This window comes from Capricornis sumatraensis, chromosome 19 (assembly GCF_032405125.1).
Source record: "Capricornis sumatraensis isolate serow.1 chromosome 19, serow.2, whole genome shotgun sequence".
NCBI classification, from domain to species: Eukaryota; Metazoa; Chordata; class Mammalia; order Artiodactyla; family Bovidae; genus Capricornis; species Capricornis sumatraensis.
The window spans coordinates 26,119,714-26,140,496 of NC_091087.1; the positions used below are offsets into that span (position 1 = coordinate 26,119,714).

The 20,783-nt window shown below is 51.7% G+C and overlaps 1 protein-coding gene across 1 annotated transcript; it reads right to left on the reverse strand.

Annotated features, from left to right (window-relative positions):
* Positions 1-1,854: 1,854 nt before the first annotated feature.
* Positions 1,855-20,204, reverse strand: HAPLN3 (hyaluronan and proteoglycan link protein 3). The gene is made up of 5 exons (XM_068991103.1): positions 20,077-20,204; positions 11,659-11,839; positions 7,701-8,069; positions 4,235-4,537; positions 1,855-3,582 (listed from the first exon to the last, which is right to left on the reverse strand). Exons 2-5 carry the CDS (start codon positions 11,780-11,782, stop codon positions 3,296-3,298), a joined length of 1,083 nt encoding a protein of 360 aa, XP_068847204.1. The 5' UTR covers positions 11,783-11,839; positions 20,077-20,204; the 3' UTR covers positions 1,855-3,295.
* Positions 20,205-20,783: the final 579 nt, after the last annotated feature.

Below are 20,783 nucleotides of genomic sequence, written 5' to 3' on the forward strand. Positions count from 1 at the left end.
GAAAAAAAATAAACCCCACATTGTGTATGCACCCGCCCACCCCCCAAATCGCCAAATCTGCATCTAATGTTCCCCTCAAACGCCAAAGCAAAGCAAACATATGGTAACCCGTGGACTGAAGTTTAGAGACGTTCCTTCAGTCTCCCACCGTGCATTTCCAGGGACCAGCACAGGGACAGGGGGAGAAGGGAAGGGGTTAAGTTAAATAAAGAAGATTATTTTTTGTTTCCTGACTTTATCCAAGAGCAGTGCAATCGTTGGTTCTTTCACCTCCAGGGAGAGCTAGGGAGGAGGGAGGAGGGGCAGAGAGACCCGAGGGCTGAAGAACTCTGGAACCGCAGCTGAATGTATTGGATAAGATGGAGTTCATCTGTGTCGGGGAGAAGCCCAGGGGAGAGGGGGCACCTTCCAGCCCACTGAGAGCGAGCCATCAAGGGATCTTCGAAGCATGGGGGTCGGATTCCCTCCAAGGGTCCCTCCTCGAGTCCTCTCACCTGGGTCTGCCACCCGAGCAGGTGTCCATCTCAGCAGGGCTGGGTCGGGGGGCACTTCCTTCCCTATGGGAGTGTCACCCACCCCTCCCCTCACCTTTCCCCACCCTCCGGGACCGTGCAGGCACCAGGGTTCCGTGCACCTATTTATATTTTTGAAAAGTAAAGATTATGATAATTATAATAATAAAGACATTGGAAGAGATCTATTTCTTTTCTTTTCCCTTCTTTTTCTTAAAGAGAAGGCAACCATGGTCCAGGATCTACTGAGAAGTTTCTTAGGAATGGGGGCTGTAGGGACACACTTTGATCAAATGACTCTAAATTTGTGCGAGTCCTGTTTGATCAGAAGGCCTGGGACAGTCACACCTCTGGTGCTCTGTTCTTACATGAGTTCCTCGGTGTGTGTGTGTGTGTGTGTGTGTGTGTGTGTGTGCATGTGTGGGTGTGTGTGTAACAGCCAAGAGGTGTTGTGTATGGATCTTTGAGTTGGCACGCTGTCAGAGAGTAACTCAAGTCAGACTTCTGGCCACTTTCCATAGTTTGGTCCTTTGATTTACACTGTTTGCTCACACAAGAAGAGTCGATTTATAGAGTGAGTCCAAGAACAGAGGCAAAATCAGGATTTATAAGAGGAAAGAAAAAGAACTGCAGACAGTCTGGGAATAGTGAATCTTGTTTATACATTTTTGGGGTCAAATGGGTTAGCTAGCCACTAGCACAAAGGTCTGGGCATCCTGCCTGTAAGTAGGCTATAGGTTATCAATGAAAATGCTTTCAATTGTTTATGTATTTCCCCCAACAGACCTTGAGTGGAGCTGGGCTGTGTGTGCCAGACAGTTACCATCCACCAGCCTCCTCCCTGGAAGGTCAGGTTAGTGCCACTCCCTCATCACCCTTGCTCAATGGGCGCTGATTGTGTGTGGAAGTGTCTGATGTTGGTTGTAGACGGTAGAGTCCCCCTGCAATGCAGGAGACCGGGGTTCGATGCCTGGGTTGGGAAGATCTCCTTGAGAAGGGAATGGCAGCCCACTCCAGTATTCTTGCCTGGAGAATTCCATGGAGAGAGGAGCCTGGCGGCCTACGGTCCATAGGGTCACAAAGAGTCGGACACAACTGAGGGACTAACACTGGTGCTGGTTAGCATGTGTCAGTGTGAGTCTGCTGATGTCTCTTTGGGTGTGTACTTGTGTGGTTGAGTGTTTGCTGGTGAGTATTTTTATGTGCCCAGGTTACCTACAGCTCTGGAAAGGATCCGTGGACAAAAGTAGAAGATGCAGCGATGGTCACAGAGTAGGAACTCAAAAATTGTGCCTTTTTATTAAGCAACTGATTCATTGGGAACACAGCTATGTCATTGGTTTTCAACCTTGAGTCTGCATTAGAAGGGCTTGTGAGAGATCCCACTCCAGGGTTTTCGACTCAGCGGGTCTGAGGTCAGGTGCAGAAAGTTGCATCTCAAACACATTCCCAGGTGAAGCTGGTGGCGCCAGCCACACTTGGGAGAAGCGCCTGGCTAAGTAAAGGACCGACTGTGGGTGGCAGTGGTGTGCCTGTGCAGAAGGAGGAGACCGGGTTTCTTGAGGCTGACATGGGGGTGGGGACCAGGGTGAGGAATAGCCTCCTCTGGCCTCCCACTCTTATGCTGGGTCCATGCAGACACACAGCCTGGAGTGGGATGGTGGGAGAACACGCCAGGAGGGCCTCCAGCCGCTAGGTCAGTCCCTGAGGCAGGATACACACAGGCAGGCCAGGCCAGACCAAGGCAGCCTGAAGGTGCAGCCCATGGCGTTCCCTGCCCACCCCAGTGGACAGACCCAGGCGACCTCTTCAGTCTAGGACAGAACCATCCCCCATGCAGGGAGCTGGACCTGCAGGGAGCTGGACCCTAAGACTGAATGAGATAAAGACTGAGACACAGGGACTTCTCTGGTGGTTAAGTGGCTAAGACTCCATACTCCCATCGCAGGGAGCCTGGGTTCGATCCCTGGTCAGGGAACTAGATTCCACAAGCCACAACTAAAGATTTGCCTGTCACAATGCAGATTGAAAATCCCGCATGTCACAACTAAGACCTGGTGCAGCCAAATAAGAAGCAAATTAAAAAAAAAAAAAAAAAAAGCGCAACACGGAGGAGGGCTCAAGATGGAAGGAGGGGTCACAGCACCATTTATTGTCTAAAATAGTACCTAGACCTGAGGGCCACTTGCCAAACAGGGAAAAATGAGAACAAAACACGGACTCTTTGGAGCCAAGAGAGAAGGAAAACATGGGGCGGGATCTCTCTCCCTTCCCTGGGATGTCACGTGGAAGCCCAGGGACCCACCTCCTGCCCAGGCTCCTCCACCGTGCTGACACGGGCCAGCTGCTCCCCAAAGAAGTACGAGGGTCAGAAGACCACCAGGCCTGAACCCAGCTCGAGCCACCTGGCTGCCCTCTTGTCCCCAGGCGGAGGCGGAGGACGAGTCGCAGCCCTGGCTCCCCCTGCCACTGCTGGCTCTGGAAACAGCCTCCCCGGGGCTGGGAAACGGGATGGATTCAGTGATGGCAGAGAGCGCTCATGAACCCAAGGACCTCAAACGTCCCAGAGGAGAGAGACAGGAGGATTCGAGGAGGGTGAGAGCCTTGGTAAAGGGACCCGAGTAAAGGGACGATTTGGGATCTGTGGGATTTACCCAAAAAATAATATTTAAAAATAATTTTAAGTTGGAAAGTATAAAAACAAGATGAAAATTGCCCCAACCTGCAAAGGAAAATGAACTACTCAATAAATACAGCCCATGAGGGGAGGGGGCGACCTGGCGCTAGCGTGGCCGGTAGCAGTAGACGCCGTACTTGCGGCTGTGTGGGTCTGGGAAGCCAAAGCTTCGGACCCCAGGCTCCAGGGCCCCACAGTTGGAACGTGGGTGAGCCACAGGGTAGCGGGCACTGCCGTCTGCCAGCCAGCCAGCATCGCAGCGGTCCAAGCCACTGAACTTCCAGGCGGCAAACAGCTGGCCCACCTTCGCGATCTGGGCTCCGTCTTCCCAGCAGGCCTCCCTTGCCTCTGCCAGCGTCAGCTTCTCAGGGTGCTCCAGGTAGTACACCTGCCCTGTGGGATGCGGGGCGTGAGGACGGAGAAGCAGAGGGGCCAGCCAGAGAGGGCCTGGGGCAAGGCCAGCCCATACAGACCCCACCACCCAGCCCCCAAAAGACCTGTTAACTCTCTATGCTTAGGGAGCTGCCACGTTATGGAGCATCTGCAGTGGAGACTGTCAGGGGCACGTTCCCAAATCTCAGCCCCTCTCCAAAAGCATCATCCCCCCTGCCATGGTGCTGGGTTCCCCACAGTCAGATCTGTACTCTGCCCAGCCTTTCCTAATTTTACTCTAGGTGGGCGCCCCACCGCTGCTAGACCAATCAAGAGTCTCTCATCTGCTCAGCCATTTACTGAGCACCTACTAAGTGCCAAGCTGGGATATGGCACTGAACCGATCTGTTTTTATCCATGTATCTTCCCATGAAATGAGCTCCTTTGTGAGGGCAGACTGTGTTTTATCTGTCTATGATGACCCAGCACCTAGTAGGCCCTCAGGGAATGTGGGATGATTGACTAGACCGATGATCGGTGTGAAGCGGCAGCATCGAGGCACTCAGTTGGACAGGGCTTCAGCTGGAAGTGCCAGCAGGGTGGGCAGAGAGGACTGAAGGCCCCGAGAGGCTGCCCTCCCACCCGCGGGCCCGTGCTTGGCCAGTCCACTCACCCCTGAGGGCAACTGCGAAGCAGAACACGTCATAGCGGTGCAGGCGGCGGTGGCGCGGGCCGTAGCTGCGCACGCCGGGCGCCAGGCCCTGGCCTCCGCAGGGGCGCCGGGCCTGCATGACGGGGTACTGCACCGAGGCGTCCTGCAGCCAGCCCGCGTTGCACCAGTCCAGGCCCTCCTCCCAGGCCCGGAACAGCTGCTCGAAGGAGGCCACCACCGCGTCCTGCTCCTCGCATGCCTGCTGGGCTTCGTGGAAGTTGAACTTGTAGCGCCCTTGGGGGTGCTGGTAAGGAAAGACCACACCTGGGGAAGGCAGGAAAGGGGGCTTGATTGGGTGGGCAGGGCCCGGTGATGGGAGACCCACTTCCACTGAGAAAGAGGCTTCCCTCAACACACACACACACACACACACAGTCCCTCAGAAAAGGTCTACAAACCTGTCACCTCCTGTCCACTGTCAAAGTCCAATGCAGAACTAGTATCTGCTTTATATCTCCCTCCCAGAGCTAGAGAGGCACACAGCAGCACTCAGAAAACTACTACTTTGTTAACGGAATGAATGAGTCAGTCAAATAATATCCCCAATTACAGAACAGGGTTAATACCTAACCCACAGGGTTGTTCCAAGAACCCCAGTGCTATGGGCTCAGTATGCCTGCTGAGTCACTCAGTTGACTCTTTGTGACCCCATGGGCTGGAGCCCACCAGGCTCCTTTCTATTTTTCCAGGCAAGAATCCTGGAGTGAGCTGCCATTTCCATCTCCAGGGGATCTTCTCGACCCAGGGATTGAACCTTCGTCCTCTACGTCTCCAACATTGCAGGAGGATTCTTTACCACTGAGCCACGGAGGAAACCCACGGTCTCAATTCAGATGTTTAAATCCTAATGCCCAGGAATTCCCCCTGGCAGTCCAGTGGTCAGGAAATGGTGCTCTCACTGGCACGGCCCAGGACTGATCCCTGATCAGGGGACTAAGATCCTGAAAGTCGCACAGCACAGCTAAATAAGTAAATCCTAATGGCCAATATGATGGTATTAGGAGATGGTGCCTTTGGGACGTAATTAGGTCATGAGGGTGGAGTCCTCATGAATGGGGTTAGTACCCTTAAAAAAAGACACCCCAGAAAGCTCCCCCCAAGCCCCTTCCACCGTTGTGAGGACACAGAAGTCTGCGACCTGGCACCCTGGTCTGGGACTTCCAGTCTCTAGAACTGTGTGAAATGAATCTCTGTTGTTCAGAGGTCACCGAGGCTGTTTTGTTACTGCAACCTGATCTAAGACACCAGTGAGGAGGTGCTGCCACCTACAGGAGACAGGCGTTGCCGGGCTCTGACTCAGTAGCTGAGACCTCATCATCTATGTTAACATTAATATGGAAGCTTCAGAGGAGGATGCAAGAAATTTCCCACATGTGACAGACGACTTTCAGGGGAAGAGGAAAGAAGACAGTGAAAGTGTCAGTGGCTCAGTCATGTCTGACTGTGACCTATGTATGCAGCCCGCCAGGCTGCTCTGTCCATGGGATTCTCTAGGCAAGAATACTGGAGTGGGTTGCTATTTCCTTCTCCAGGGGATCTTCCCCACCCAGGAATCGAACCTGGGTCTCCCACATTGAGGGCAAATTCTTTACTGTCTGAGCCACCAGGGAGGCCCCAGGGGAAGAAGAGGGATGGGAAAAGGTCTTACTAAAGGAGGCTCGAGGTCAGGGAGGTCCCAGGCAGGGGGCTTCCCTTTCTGGTACCACGGTCTGGGAGGTGCCACAGGCTCCCTCAAAATTCCATGTTTGAAATTTTACTGTAATAAAAAATGTTAAACCCCCTGGGCTCATTCTCTATCAAGTCAGATGAAACCTTAAGGAGAAGGGGTGTCCCTAGGGCCTGGGACTGGCGCTATTCAAAGGCAGGGTCTGGAGTGAGAGCTCCCTGGATTGGGACTGACATATACACACTGTATGATATATACACTACTATGTATTAAACAGAAAACTAATGAGACCCTGCTGTACAGCATGGGGAACTCTACTCAGTGCTATGTGGTGACCTGAAAGGAAAGGAAATCTAAAACAGAGGGGATACATGAATACGTATGGCTGATTCCCTCTTGGGCAGCAGAAAGCAGCACGACATTGTAAAGACACTATACTCCAATTAAAATTAATAAAAAATAAATAAAAAGTGTACCCCAAAAAAAGTGAGGATTCCCTGCTTCTCTAGGCTGCCCCTGTGGTTCCCAGACAACTGGCTCTGACCAGCTCACACACATCCCACACCATCCCCAACATCAGGGACAAGGAACATGGCCCCTCTGGGTCACCATCTAAGCCCCGTGGACTGGGCAGGTGGCTGCTGGTGGCAAGGTCCGCCTCTGATTGACAAGCTCTTGAGCCACATTCTATCCTCCTCTCCTCGAAGAAGGTAAAGGAGGAAGTACCCTTATTCTTCATTTTACCTGTGACAGGACTGCAGCTCTGGGGGGAAGGCACCGATCTGGGGTGCCACAGCTGGGACGGGGTGGACATGGAGTCAGATCAGCCTTCCCTCTATACCCTCCCAGTGACCTCCCTACCAGGTAGGAGAGGTCTAAGGACACACAGCCCCGGCCCAGGGTCAGAGAAGGCAGAAGTCGTGTAGAGATCACAGCTGGCAGCTTTGGACAGCACTAGTTGTTTTTGCTTTTGTTTTTAATTAGGCAATTTCTACATTAAAATCCAGAGGTTTCATATACGAATATAAGCTTCTCAAGTCAAATCAGAAAATCTGGCTGCAGGGACTTCCCTGCTGGTCCAAGGGATAAAGAATCCGCCTTCCAATGCAGGAGACACAGGTTCAATCCCTGGTTGGGGAACTAAGATCCCACATGCCTTGGTGCAACTAAGCCCAATTGCTCTAGAGCCCACGCACCATGACAAAGACCCCTTGCTTTGCAACTAAGACCCAACGCAGCCAAATAAGTAAACATTTGAAAGAAAGAAAGAAAACCGGGCTGCAAAGGGCTTGCTTCTGATGTAGCATCATCAGCTGGGCCTGAGTAGGAGGGCTCAGGAGTGGCCCCCGTCCCCACCACTCCGGATCACCCACCCCGGGCTGCCTCATTTGTTTGTGTCACCTGCCAACCCTGTGCAAATCTCAACTCTGACTCAATGAGCTGTGTCATCACCTCCTGTCTCCCTCTCTCTGAGCAGGACGTGAGCAAGAGGGAGTAGAGAGCAGTGGATTCTGGAGTCTGACTGCCTGTGGTCAAACCCCTACTCAGCCATGTATGAGCTGTGTGATCCTAGGTAAGTGACTTGACTTCTCTGTGCCTCGGTTCTCTCATCCACACATTGAGGGTGAGAATAACAGGAGCTTCGTCGTGGGGTTGCTCTGAGGATTGGATGTTTTATCTGCCAGAAGCACAGAGGTCTAGATGCTTTCTCAGGGCCTTCTCCCTGCAGCCCCCAGGACCAAGCCACCGTCAGGGTCTCACCCCGAAGCTCCAACTCCACGAGACCACTCTCATCCTCCAGCCCATCAATGACCTCGCAGCGGTAGCGCCCGTAGTCCTCCAGCCTCAGGTCCCAGATCTCCAGCGACACTTCCCGTGCTCTGTCCTGCCGCAGGCGCACCCGACCTCGGTAATCCCCAAAGGTGCGCTGCCTCAGCCCAATGGCCACCAGCACGTCCTGCTCCGGGACCCCGTTCTCCGACAGCTTCCACCATTTGATGCGCACGGGCCGCGGAGAGGCCAGGGCCGGCTCGTAGTGGTAGCGGCAGGGCAGGGTCACGTTGGCCCCTCGGTGGGAGAACAGGGTCTCCTCGGGCGTCTCTACCACCAGCTTCACTCCATTGAAGATGCCTGAGGGGAGAGGTGGGTGCAGATGGGGACCTCTGGCGACACATCGGTAGTCCTGCAGGGGCCACCCCTTCCCTCACCCTCACCCCCAGCTCCTGCCAGGCTCAGGAGTCCTAGATTGCACCGCCCCTGTACCCACATACTCTGTAATGTGACTTCACAACTCCTTCCTTCAGGAGGTGACTCTGTGAACCACCCCCAGTCCCTGAAATCCTCGCTGGCCCTGCCACTTGCTTTGACCAAATGAACGCGAGGGAAGTGAGTGTCCTGAGGTGTTTGTTTGGAGTCGAGGCTCCAGGGGCCCTGCTGAGGCCTCTCTCTCTCGGAACCTTGCCAACCACCATCAGAACAAGGCCTGGGCTCCACTGCAGGGTGAGAACATGCAGAGAGCAGAGACAAGCCCTCCCAGCTGAGGCCATCCTAGACCCACCAGCCCCCAGCTGACCTGCCCGCCTAACGCAGGCACAATCAATTAAGTGAGCACAGCCAAGACAGAAGGGACAGAGCCCAGCCCAAAACGCCGGCCCATGAAACCATGAGCAAAGCACATGGCTGTTGTCTTAAACCACTAGGCTTGTTAGGCAGCAGATGCAAACTGGTGGACTTCTCTGATGGTCCATGGATGGCAGATGAGAAGTTGCTGTGTAGCACAGGGAGGTTATCTCTGGTGCTCTGTGAGAACCTGCAGGGATGGGATGCGGAGAGGGGAGGGAGGCTAGAGACAGAGGGGGTGTGTGTATAATTATGGCTGATTTGTGTTGTATAGCAGAAACCATGGAGAAGGCAATGGCACCCCACTCCAGCACTCTTGCCTGGAAAATCCCATGGACAGAGGAGCCTGGTGGGCTGCAGTCCATGGGGTCGCTAAGAGTCGGCACGACTGAGTGACTTCACTTTCACTTTTTACTTTCATGCATTGGAGAAGGAAATGGCAACCCACTCCAGTGTTCTTGCCTGGAGAATCTCAGGGACAGGGGAGCCTGGTGGGCTGCTGTCTCTGGGGTTGCATAGAGTCGGACACGATTGAAGCAACTTAGCAGCAGCAGCAGCAGCAGCAATACAACACTGTAAAAATGTTTTGTTGTTATTGAGTCACTCAGTCATGTCCAACTCTTCATGACCCCATGAAAGCAGCACACCAGACTTCCCTGTCCTGTTCACTTTTAAAATATATTTAAATTTTTTTAATGGGGGGAAAAAAGAATCCACCCTTTCACTGCGGTGGCAGTTGGGGGAGGCGGGTTTGATCCCTGGTCAGGGAACTAAGATGCCACGTGGTTCAGCTAAAAAAAAAAGAAAAGCAAAAGGCAAATTGGTGCAGCTGGCAGTAAGAGCGCCTCAGATAGGAGTGTGTGGGGACTCAGGCTCATCTGAGTCTCCTCTAACACACTGGTCACAAGAGGGCACAGCCTGCCCTTCACTCGGTCCAGCTGTCCACCACGACTCTTCCCAAACACCTAGAGACACAGGTGAGATGAGGCCAGGACTTATAGAGGAGACTGCAGTCAGGTTCAGGAGGACAAATAAACTCCGAGCCTAACATGCGCCACAAGAACCAGATTTATGGGCTAAGGCTGGCCCATCTCTCACTTGAGTCTTCCTATTGGGGCCTCATGGTCTCATGGCCTTAGGTCTGGACTTGAGACCTTAGAGGTACACAGGGAAGTGGGGGGTAACCCTAGGAGTAAGCAAGGGATAGACAGGGAGGCTCCTTGCAGAGAATCTCATGCTGAAAAACAGCCATACCTAACGACTCCTTGCCTGTGTCCGAGTTTCTATGAGGCTCATATGACCTAGCAAATGCATAGGAGGTGCATAAAGCTGCTGATAAAAAGTCACCTGGCTTTTCCAGTAACTGCCCTGAAGTCACTTCTAAAAATGGTTTGCTATTCACTTGACCCAGAAAATTGCACAAAATCAAGAGGTTCAAATTTTCATGTTCACTTTAAGAACACTGCTTCCCTGGTGGTTCAGCTGGTAAAGAATCTGCCTGCAGTACAGGAGACCCCGGTTCGATTCCTGGGTCAGGAAGATCCCCTGGAGAAGGGATAGGCTACCCACTCCAGTATTCTTGGGCTTCCCTTATAGCTCAGATGGTAAAGAATCCGCCCGCAATGCGGGAGACCTGGGTTCGATCCCTGAGTTGGGAAGATCCCCTGGAGAAGGGAAAGGCTACCCACTGCAGTATTCTGGCCCGGATAATTCCATGGACTGTACAGTCCATGGGGTCACAAAAGTTGGTCGACACGACTAAGCAACTTTCACTTGAAGAACACTCATGAAACCACCCAGGCCATGAAGGGTATGCATATCCGGAAAGCCACCAAGTATCTGAAAAATGTCACTTTAAACATATTCTGTGCCATTCCATCATTACAATGGTGATAGGTGTTCCCAGGCCAAACAGTGCGGCTGGGTGCAGGGTTGGTGGCCCAAGAAGAGTGCTAAATTTTTATTGCACATGCTCAGAAATGCAGAGAGTGATTCCAGACTTCAAAGCTTAGATGTAGACTCTCTGGTCATCAAGCATGTCCTGGTGAACAAAGCCTCTAAAGATGTGGGACAGGACTTAGCGAGCTCAGGGTTGGATCAACCGATACCTAAGCTCCCCTGTCACATGTAGATGATCCTTACCGAAAAAGGTCAGATTATTCCTAAACCAGAAGAGAAGCCTGCACAGAAGAAAAAGATATCCCCAAAGAAACCAGAAAAACAATACTTTATGGCCCTGGGACTTCCCTGGTGGTCCGTGGCTAAGACTTCACACTCCCAATGCAGGGGGCCTGGCTTCGATCCCTGGTCAGGGAACTAGATCCCCACATGCCTTAACTAAAGATCCCAAAGTGTCACAACTAAGACCCAGCACAGCCAAATAAATAAATAAATATTTAAAAAGAAACGTGCGGCCTGGGGAAGAAATGCCACAAAAAAATAAACGCAAATAAAAGTTTAAAAAAAGGTCACCTGCCCAAAGCCACATAGCTAGTAAGTGGCAAAATGGAGAGTCAAACACATCTCCCTAACTCCAAACCCCTTTTCCACTGGGAAAACCTGGGAAAGTCACGTTTAAGTGGAATTTTGAAAAACTGGCAGGACTTTGGGGAAAGTATAAAAAGCAAAATTGACTGTGCTACAGTGCATTCAGCTCCACGCCCATGGGTTGTTGTTGGTTTAGTCGCTCAGTCGTGTCTGACTCTTGCAATCCCATGGGCTGTAGCCTACCAGGCTCCTCTTTCCATGGGATTCTCCAGGCTGGAATGCTGGAGTCGGTTGCCATTTCCTCCTCCAGGGGATCTTCCCAACCCAGGGATCAAACCTGGGTCTCCTGCACTGCAGGCGGATTCTTTACTGACTGAGCCACCGGGGAAGCCCTCCATATCTAAGGGGCCAGTAGACATGGAGTAACAGAACCACCCTTCGGCTCATCTTAGCAACTAAGGCTGGACCACTGCACAGGCCCAGATGGGAGCAGGACTGCTGGCTTCACCCCCTGAGCCCCCACCCAACTCGGACCTTGCAGGGGCCAGGAGACGCCTTCATCACCTAGCCGAACCAAGAGCCGAGCTAACAGCAGAGCCAAGAGGCCACCCACCTTCGCTGTAGCCGTTGTCCAGGTTCCGGCCGTTGGGACGGTTGGAGTAGTAGAAGCCATTGTAGAAAGGCAGGCCGGAGACACAGCACAGCAGGAGCAGCAGGATCAGGAGCCGCAGGCCCATGGCGTCACACACCGGGCAGCGCCAGGGTGTCCAGACAAGGCTGGGGCCTGGGGCAAACTGGGAGGAGAAAAACAAGCCAGTGAGAGAAGTCTGCAGTGGGGCCCAGGGACCAGCTTACTCATTCGTTCAATCAACAGGAATTTAGCAGCTTCCCTTGTGGTTCAGCAGTAAAGAATCTGCCTACCAAGCAGGAGACGAGGGTTCGATCCCTGGGTCAGGAAGATCCCCTGGAGTGTGTGTGTGTGTGTGTGTGTGTGTGTATGTGTGTGTGTGTGTGTGGAGACGAGGGTTCAATCCCTGGGTCAGGAAGATCCCCTGGAGTGTGTGTGTGTGTGTGTGTGTGTGTGTGTGTGTGTGTGTATGTGTGTGTGTGTGTGGAGACGAGGGTTCAATCCCTGGGTCAGGAAGATCCCCTGGAGTGTGTGTGTGTGTGTGTGTGTGTGTGTGTGGAGACGAGGGTTCGATCCCTGGGTCAGGAAGATCCCCTGGAGTGTGTGTGTGTGTGTGTGTGTGTGTGTGTGTGTGTGTGTGTGTGTGTGTGTGTGGAGACGAGGGTTCGATCCCTGGGTCAGGAAGATCCCCTGGAGTGTGTGTGTGTGTGTGTGTGTGTGTGTGTGTGTGTGTGTGTGTGTGGAGACGAGGGTTCGATCCCTGGGTCAGGAAGATCCCCTGGGGTGTGTGTGTGTGTGTGTGTGTGTGGAGACGAGGGTTCGATCCCTGGGTCAGGAAGATCCCCTGGAGAGAGAGAGAGAGAGAGAGAGAGAGAGAGAGAGAGAGAGTGTGTGTGTGTGTGTGTGTGTGTGGCTCAGATGCTAAAGAATCTTCCTGCAATGCAGGAGACTGGAGTTCAGTCCCTGGAGACTGGGGTTCAATCCCTGGGTTAGAAAGATCCCTTGGAGAAGGGAACGGCTACCCACTTCAGTATTCTTGCCTGTAGAATTCCATGGACAGAGAAGCCTGGTAGGCTGCAGTCCATGGGGTCGCAGAGTTGGTCACGACTGAACGACTTTCACTTTCCAACCTTTTTGGCACCAAGGACCTGTTTCAAGGAAGATAATTTTTCCATGGACTGGGGCAGGGTGGGGGTAGGGGTGGTGATGGTTTCAGAATGATTCAAGCACATTACACTTATTGTGCACTTGATTTCTATTAATACTACATCAGCTCCATCTCGGATGACCAGGCATTAGATCCTGGAGGTTGGGGACCCCTGTGATAGAGCAGCTTCGGCATGCAAGGCACGGTTCTCGTGGCCGGGTAACAACGGTGATAAGCAAGATGAGGTCCCTGCTCTCAGAGGACTGCGCTCTGCAGGCAAGATGGGCAACAGGCAAGCCAACAAATCCTAAGCAGGAATTTATTGTCGTTTTTTAGTCCCTAAGTCGTGTCAGACTCTTTTGTGACCCCATGTACTGTAGGCTCCTTTCTCCATGGCATTCTCCAGGCAAGAATACTGGAGTTGATTGCCATGCCCTCCTCCAGGGGATCTTCCTGGATCAGGGATCAAACCCGTGTCTTCTGCATTGGCAGGCAGATTCTTTACCACTGAACCACCACGGAAGCCCAAGCAGGAATTAGGAGGCAGTGAAAAGACTGCAGAAAAAATTAAGCAGGACCATACGACAGTATCACCATTTTTCAAACTGCAAGGTTGAATTGGAAAAGTTGTGAGCAGCATTTTAAAATGACATTGAAGAGACCAGACTAGACTAGAAAATATCAGGTGCATTCATGGTTAGTGAGGATGAGTCCTGCACTGCAAAGCTTTTGTTTCAGTCCAGAAACGCCTGTGGAGGTAGAGGTTAAAAAACATTTTTTTATGCCATGCTAGACTACTTCTGGGGGGTTCTTATAGTTTAAGTGAACACTCAGATAAAACAGGCAGCTGGCCCAAGGGCTATAGATTGTTGATTCAATTTTCTTTGTATTGCATCAAAATATTATGTCTTGATCATTGAGATTTTTGGCACGCACACACCCCTCCCTTAAATTTTCACATGAGGGGACTTCACTGGTGGTCCAGTGGTTAAGACTTTACCTTCCAACGTAGGGGGTGTGGGTTTGATCCCTGGTCAGGAAGCTGGAATCCCACATGTCTGGCAGTCAAGAAAACCAAGACATAAAATAGAAGCAATGTTGTAACAAGTTCAGTAGAGACTTTTAAAATGGTCCACATTGAGAAAAAAAAAAAAAAAATTTGCACACGAGCCTAGTGCCCCACATACCTGCCCCTCATTTCTGCCCTGCTTGTCCGATTACTGAAAGTGCCGTGTGTGTACTCAGTTACTTCAGTTCAGTTCAGTCGCTCAGTCGTGTCCGACTCTTTGCGACCCCATGAATCACAGCACGCCAGGCCTCCCTGTCCATCACCAACTCCCAGACTTCACTCAGACTCACGTCCATCGAGTCAGTGATGCCATCCAGCCATCTCATCCTCTGTCATCCCCTTCTCCTCCTGCCCCCAATCCCTCCCAGCATCAGAGTCTTTTCCAATGAGTCAACTCTTCGCATGAGGTGGCCAAAGTACTAGAGTTTCAGCTTTAGCATCATTCCCTCCAAAGAAATCCCAGGGCTGATCTCCTTCAGAATGGACTGGTTGGATCTCCTTGCAGTCCAAGGGACTCTAAAGAGTCTTCTCCAACACCACACTTCAAAAGCATCAATTCTTTGGCGCTCAGCCTTCTTCACAGTCCAACTATCACATCCATACATGACCACTGGAAAAACCATAGCCTTGACTAGACGGACCTTAGTCGGCAAAGTAATGTCTCTGCTTTTGAATATGTTGTCTAGGTTGGTCATAACTTTTCTTCCAAGGAGTAACCGTCTTTCAATTTCATGGCTGCAATCACCATCTGCAGTGATTTTGGAGCCCAAAAAATTAAAGTCTGACACTGTTTCCACTGTTTCCCCATCTATTTCCCATGAAGTGATGGGACCAGATGCCATGATCTTCATTTTCTGAATGTTGAGCTTTAAGTCAACTTTCTCACTCTCCACTTTCACTTTCATCAAGAGGCTTTTTAGTTCCACTTCACTTTCTGCCATAAGAGTGGCATCTTCTGCATATATGAGGTTATTGATATTTCTCCCAGCAATCTTGATTCCAGCTTGTGTTTATTCCAGTCCAGCATTTCTCATGATGTACTCTGCATAGAAGTTAAATAAGCAGGGTGACAATATACAGCCTTGATGTACTCCTTTTCCTATTTGGAACCAATTTGTTGTTCCATGTCCAGTTCTAACTGTTGCTTCCTGACCTACATACAGATTTCTCAAGAGGCAGGTCAGGTGGTCTGGTATTCCCATCTCTTTCAGAATTTTCCACAGTTTATTGTGATCCACACAGTCAAAGGCTTTGGCATAGTCAATAAAGCAGAAACAGATGTTTTTCTGGAACTCTCTTGCTTTTTCCATGATCCAGCGGATGTTGGCAATTTGATCTCTGGATCCTCTGCCTTTTCTAAATGCAGCTTGAACATCGCTGAAGCCTGGCTTGGAGAATTTTGAGCATTACTTTACTAGCATGTGAGATGAATGCAATTGTGCAGTAGTTTGAGCATTCTTTGGCATTGCCTTTCTTTGGGATTGGAATGCAAACTGACTTTTTCCAGTCCTGTGGCCACTGCTGAGTTTTCCAAATTTGCTGGCATATTAAGTGCAGCACTTTCACAGCATCATCTTTCAGGATTTGAAATAGCTCCACTGGAATTCCATCACCTCCACTACCTTTGTTTGTAGTGATGCTTCCTAAGGCCCACTTGACTTCACATTCCAGGATATCTGGCTCTAGATGAGTGATCACACCATTGTGATTATCTGGGTCATGAAGATCTTTTTTGTATAGTTCTTCTGTGTATTCTTGCCACCTCTTCTTAATATCTTCTGCTTCTGTTAGATCCATACCATTTCTGTCCTTTATCGAGCCCATCTTTGCATGAAATGTTCCCTTGGTATCTCTAATTTTCTTGCAGAGATCTCTGGTCTTTCCCATTCTGTTCTTTTCTTCTATTTCTTTGCATTGATCACTGAAGAAGGCTTTCTTATCTCTCCTTGCTATTCTTTGGAACTCTGCATTCAGATGCTTATATCTTTCCTTTTCTCCTTTGTTTTTCGCCTCTCTTCTTTTCACAGCTATTTGTAAGGCCTCCCCAGACAGCCATTTCGCTTTTTTGCATTTCTTTTCCATGGGGATGGTCTTGATCCCTGTCTCCTGTACAATGTCACAAACCTCATTCCATAGTTCATCAGGCACTCTATCAGATCTAGTCCCTTGAACCTATTTCTCACTTCTACTGTATAATCATAAGGGATTTGATTTAGGTCATACCTGAATGGTCTAGCGGTTTTCCCTACTTTCTTCAAATTAAGTCTGAATATGGCAATAAGGAGTTATGATCTGAGCCACAGTCAGCTCCTGGTCTTGTTTTTGTTGACTGTATAGAGCTTCTCCATCTTTGGCTGCAAAGTATATAATCAATCTGATTTCGATGTTGACCATCTGGTGATGTCCATGTGTAGAGTCTTCTCTTGTGTTGTTGGAAGAGGGTGTTTGCTATGGCCAGTGCATTTTCTTGGCAAAACTCTATTACTTCAATTGGGTAATTGAAGTACTCAGTTACTTCAATTGGGTCCAAATCTTTGCATCCCCATGGACTGTAGTCTGTCAGGTTCCTCTATCCACGGGATTCTCCAGACGAGAATATTGGAGTGGGGTGCCATTTCCTTCTCCAAGGGATCTTCCCAGCCCAGGGGTCGAGCCCACCATCTCCTGTGGCTCCTGCATTGGCAGGTAGTTTCCTTACCCCTGAGCCATCATTAGAGAGTCTTTATTGGAAACATCCAGGGTGAATTCTGCTTCCTGCCAAAGCTCTGGCTGAAACTTGGGAGAGGAGGACAGAAGGACCAGTGTCTAGATGCTCCTGGGTGTCAGATTCAGCAGCCTGTCCTTTGTCCCCAAGGCCCTGGGGTGCTAGTAGCGGCTTTAGGCAGAGGAGCCACAAAGGCTTTAGGCTTTAGGATCAGACCTACATGTTAAAAAAAAATCCCTCCAGCGGCTGAGTGGAAAGCGGACTCTGGGGCTGCGAGACCAGAGTTGACAGCAGGCATTTGGAAGTCTGAGTATGGTCATCAAGCAGCAACGTGGAAAGTGCACAGGGTATGATTTGGGGTAGACAAAGCAGAACACAGCCTTGCCACTCTGCTATGATTGTAAGTGTGTGACCCTAAGAATGCCTGTGTACAGGAACTAGAAGGGAGGGATACAGCAAAACCAGAGAAAGGAGGAGGAAGGGAGGGGAAAGAAGAAAAGCATGGGCCTGTAAGAGTGGTGGAATGTAGAGGAAACATTCTTGTTTTCAGAACAGTTAGGAGCTCTTACTGGAGACGAAGCAATGATGTGAAGGAAGTTGAGGGGTAGAATCCACTGTGCTCTTAGACCTCTTTGCAGGGAGCCCAAAGCCCAGACTTGCCCTGTGTACTGTGCATGACAGGACACTGTGAGCCTCGCTCCTTGTCCAAGAGGAATCCCCAGGTGACATCCACAAAGCCTCTTGATGACTCGGATCTAAGCAGCCTACGCACAAAGAGGAGCTTAGCAGGTAGCTCAGTGATTAAAGAACTCACCTGCCAATGCATGAGATGCCAGAGACACAGGTGCGATCCCTGGGTTTAGAGGGTCTAGATCTCCTGGAGGAGGGCATGGCAACCCACTCCAATATTCTTGCCTGGGAAATCCCGTGGACAGAGGAGCCTGGTGGGCTACAGTCCATTGGGTCGCAAAAGAGTCAGAATGAACAACTCAACAGCTCAAAACACATGCAACTTTGTAATCAGGGCACTAACAGAAACAAGAGCAATCCTGAAAAAATAAAAAACCAGCAGGTCAATCCGCGCTTTGCAGCTTTCACCCACCACTGGGGCAAACACTTCTTCCTTCAGGATGTGGGTTCTTAGGGGCACTGGATTCCAAAAGATACTGGGTTTACCAAAATTAAAAGTCTGACTCAGGGTAAAGTCATCTTCTTAAATGTTTTGTTTTGTTTTTTAACACAGAGGAAATATCTTTGCAACTTCTTCAGCTGTTTCCCACTGTTTTTAGGCTACGCTGGGTCTCTTTCCATTGGGCAGGCTTTTCTCTGCTTGTGGTGCCCAGGAGCTTTTCTTGTTGCAGCAGGTGGGCTCACTAGCTGTGATGTACAGGCTTCTCTAGCTGTGGGCTTCTCTAGTGGCTGCTTGCAGGCTTAGTTGCCCTGGGGTAGTGCTAGTCACTCAGTCATTTCCAACTCTTTGTGACCCCATGGACTGCAGCCCACCAGGCTCCTCTGTCCAGGGGATTCCCCGGGCAAGAATACTGAAGTGGGTTGACATTTCCTTCTCCAGGGGATCTTCCAGACCTAAGGGTCAACCCAGGTCAGCTGCATTGCAGGCAGATTCAATACCATCTGAGCAGTATTCCGGCCAGAAGAATTCCATAGCCCTGAGGTATGTGGGATGTAATTCCCCCACCAGGGATCGAACCTGCGTCCTCTGCATTGGAAGGTGGATTCTTAACCACTGGATCACCAGGGAAGTCCCTGGTTTCTACTTTTATCAGAAAACTTTATGTTAAGTTCTGTTCAGCAGCTAAACCAGCAGTCCAGTGCTCCTCCTTCATCAAATCTCTCACATCCTTCAGATGGGATGGCAAGAGTTTGGATACTGAGAGTTTGAGAAATCTGGACAGGGAAGGATGCTGTGTTATTCAAATCTATTTGGTTCTTGAGTGCTGGACAGTGAATAGCAAGCATTCGAATAGTGAGGGACATCAGTAAGAAAGGCACTTTCTGCAGGACTGACAGCATTTATCTTAAGGAATTCACGCATTGCTGAGGTTTGCTCTTTAATGGTGAAGAACTCTTGTTTTGGTCACTTTAATATATTAGTGAGCTGGGGGGAAAAAAAATCACCACCAGACCATGTTATACGGAGGTTGCTCCCCCAGAATTCTTACCAGTCATGCATAAGGTAATTCACGGTTCAGAAACTAAGCTCTGAGCCAAAACAGCTTAGTTTCTGGTCTGGGAGTGATTTTTTTTCCCCCTAGCTCACTAATGTATTAGAGTGACCAAAACAAGATGTGTGGATTCCCTGATTCCTGACGACCCATCCTTTGCTTTTCCCAGCCACCACTTGCCTTAGGACCCCTCTGCACATCAGAAGAAGCTGAACCCAGACTTGTTAGGAAGATGAGCTACAGCCGAGTACCCCGACTGCACCAACGGACACCACACGTCTCCCTGACACCAGCAGAGGGCAGCCTTGCCCTCCAGGTCTCCATCAGCCCGCGCCCGGAGAGGAATTTGACTTCGGTGCCCCAAGCCCTTTGAAACCTGCGGTTCCCGGAAAGTACAAGTCCGGAGGTGTTTCCTACCGGCATTCCCAGCCCGCTGGCTCATGCAGGGCTGTGGGAGAGGGGCCAGGCCGCCTCTCCGTCACCTCCTCCTGCGGCAGAGGGCAAAAGGCCCTCCGGAGGTCAGCGCTGGGAGGCAAGGTCCAGATCGGGTCACAGGCTGCTGAAGGCCACCCAGCGAGTTGGTGACAGAGCTGGGTCCAAGTGTCCGGCGCTGTTTTTTGTTTTGTTTTTGTTTTTGTTTTTCCTGGCTGCTCAGGAGCCCTAAATTCCTCCCTAAAGGATACCATCTCCCACCCAGGACTTCACTCTCCGCGCGCTCCGACTGTTCCCTAAATTAGAAACCCCACTGAACCCAGGCCTGAAACCCACGAGCATCCATTGCGCTTGCCCTGAGGGCCAGAGCAGGCAGGCAGAAGACCACCCGCCCGCTGCCTCAGGAGGTGTCCCCAGCCCCTCGCAGTGTTCCCGACGCCCGTCCCCGCTGCCGTCCCCAACAGATGAGCATCCAACAGATGCCCCGGGGCAGAGCCCGGTGCCTGGGGCGCTGTGCTGGAGGCTGCGGGATGAGTTGCGAAGAGACCCGGTGGGAGAGAGGAGACCCGGGAAGTGGTCTCGGAGGCCACTGGTTTCCCTCTGAATTGGCCTCCTCACCGACCAGGGTCCAGGCACAAGGGTCCCACGCAAGCCAGCCCACGCCGCGCGCTGCTCTGAACCCGCGGGCGCCCGGGGCGCCCCCAACCGGCGGCGGCGATCACAACTCGGCCCCGGCCCCACGGGGCCCGGCTCACTCCCCCTGCCGGCTTCCCCAACCCTGCCCGGGAAGCGTGGGGCTGAGAAAGCAAGAAGAGAGGAATTGGTCCACAGGGCGCCCCAGGAGCCCGGCCACCCCTGAGCTACGTACCGTCCCCAGGCGGCTCCTCGACGGCTCGAACGCTCCGGGGTGCGGGGCTGATCCGGTCGGAGGAAGCAGACGGACTCAGGGATCTTGAATGGCCAGAAGGGAAGCGGCTGCGGACGAACCCCCGCGCTCCCGCCGGGCCAGCCCCTTAAAGGAACACACGCCCCTTTCCCTCCCTTGGGCTGGGCCCAAACGGAGGAGGTGCGACAGATTTGGGCGGCCTCCAGACTTGCCTGGAGACCACCCCAAACCGGCTGGAGACCACCCCAACCTGCGGGGCATCTGGCAGGCCGCGCGGTGAAGGGAGTGCCCAGGAGTTGAGGCTGTCATATTCAGGGGCGTGGAAAAGGAGCGTTCGCAGAGAGAGGGTCTCATTAGAACGTGCCGGTTTACCAAAAGCAACGGGACTAAGCAGGGGGTAGCCTCCCCCCACCCCACCTCCACACTGCGATTGGGCTATGGCCGACTCCCACCTTCAGGTGGGGGAGGGGTGACCGCTCTCACTTGCTTTTCGCCCAGAGAAGGCAAAGGGGCGCTTACATCCCTCCTGCCCTAGTTTGACTGTCAGGAAATCTGCCTTTCGGCTAACTCAGCATCAGGCACGGGGAGGCTGCCCCTAGTAGGTGGGGCTTGAGTGACTGACTAGTCCTGGGAGCGGGAAGGGGGAACACAGGATGGGCAGATGGTGCTCCCAGCAGCCTGCAGGGGCG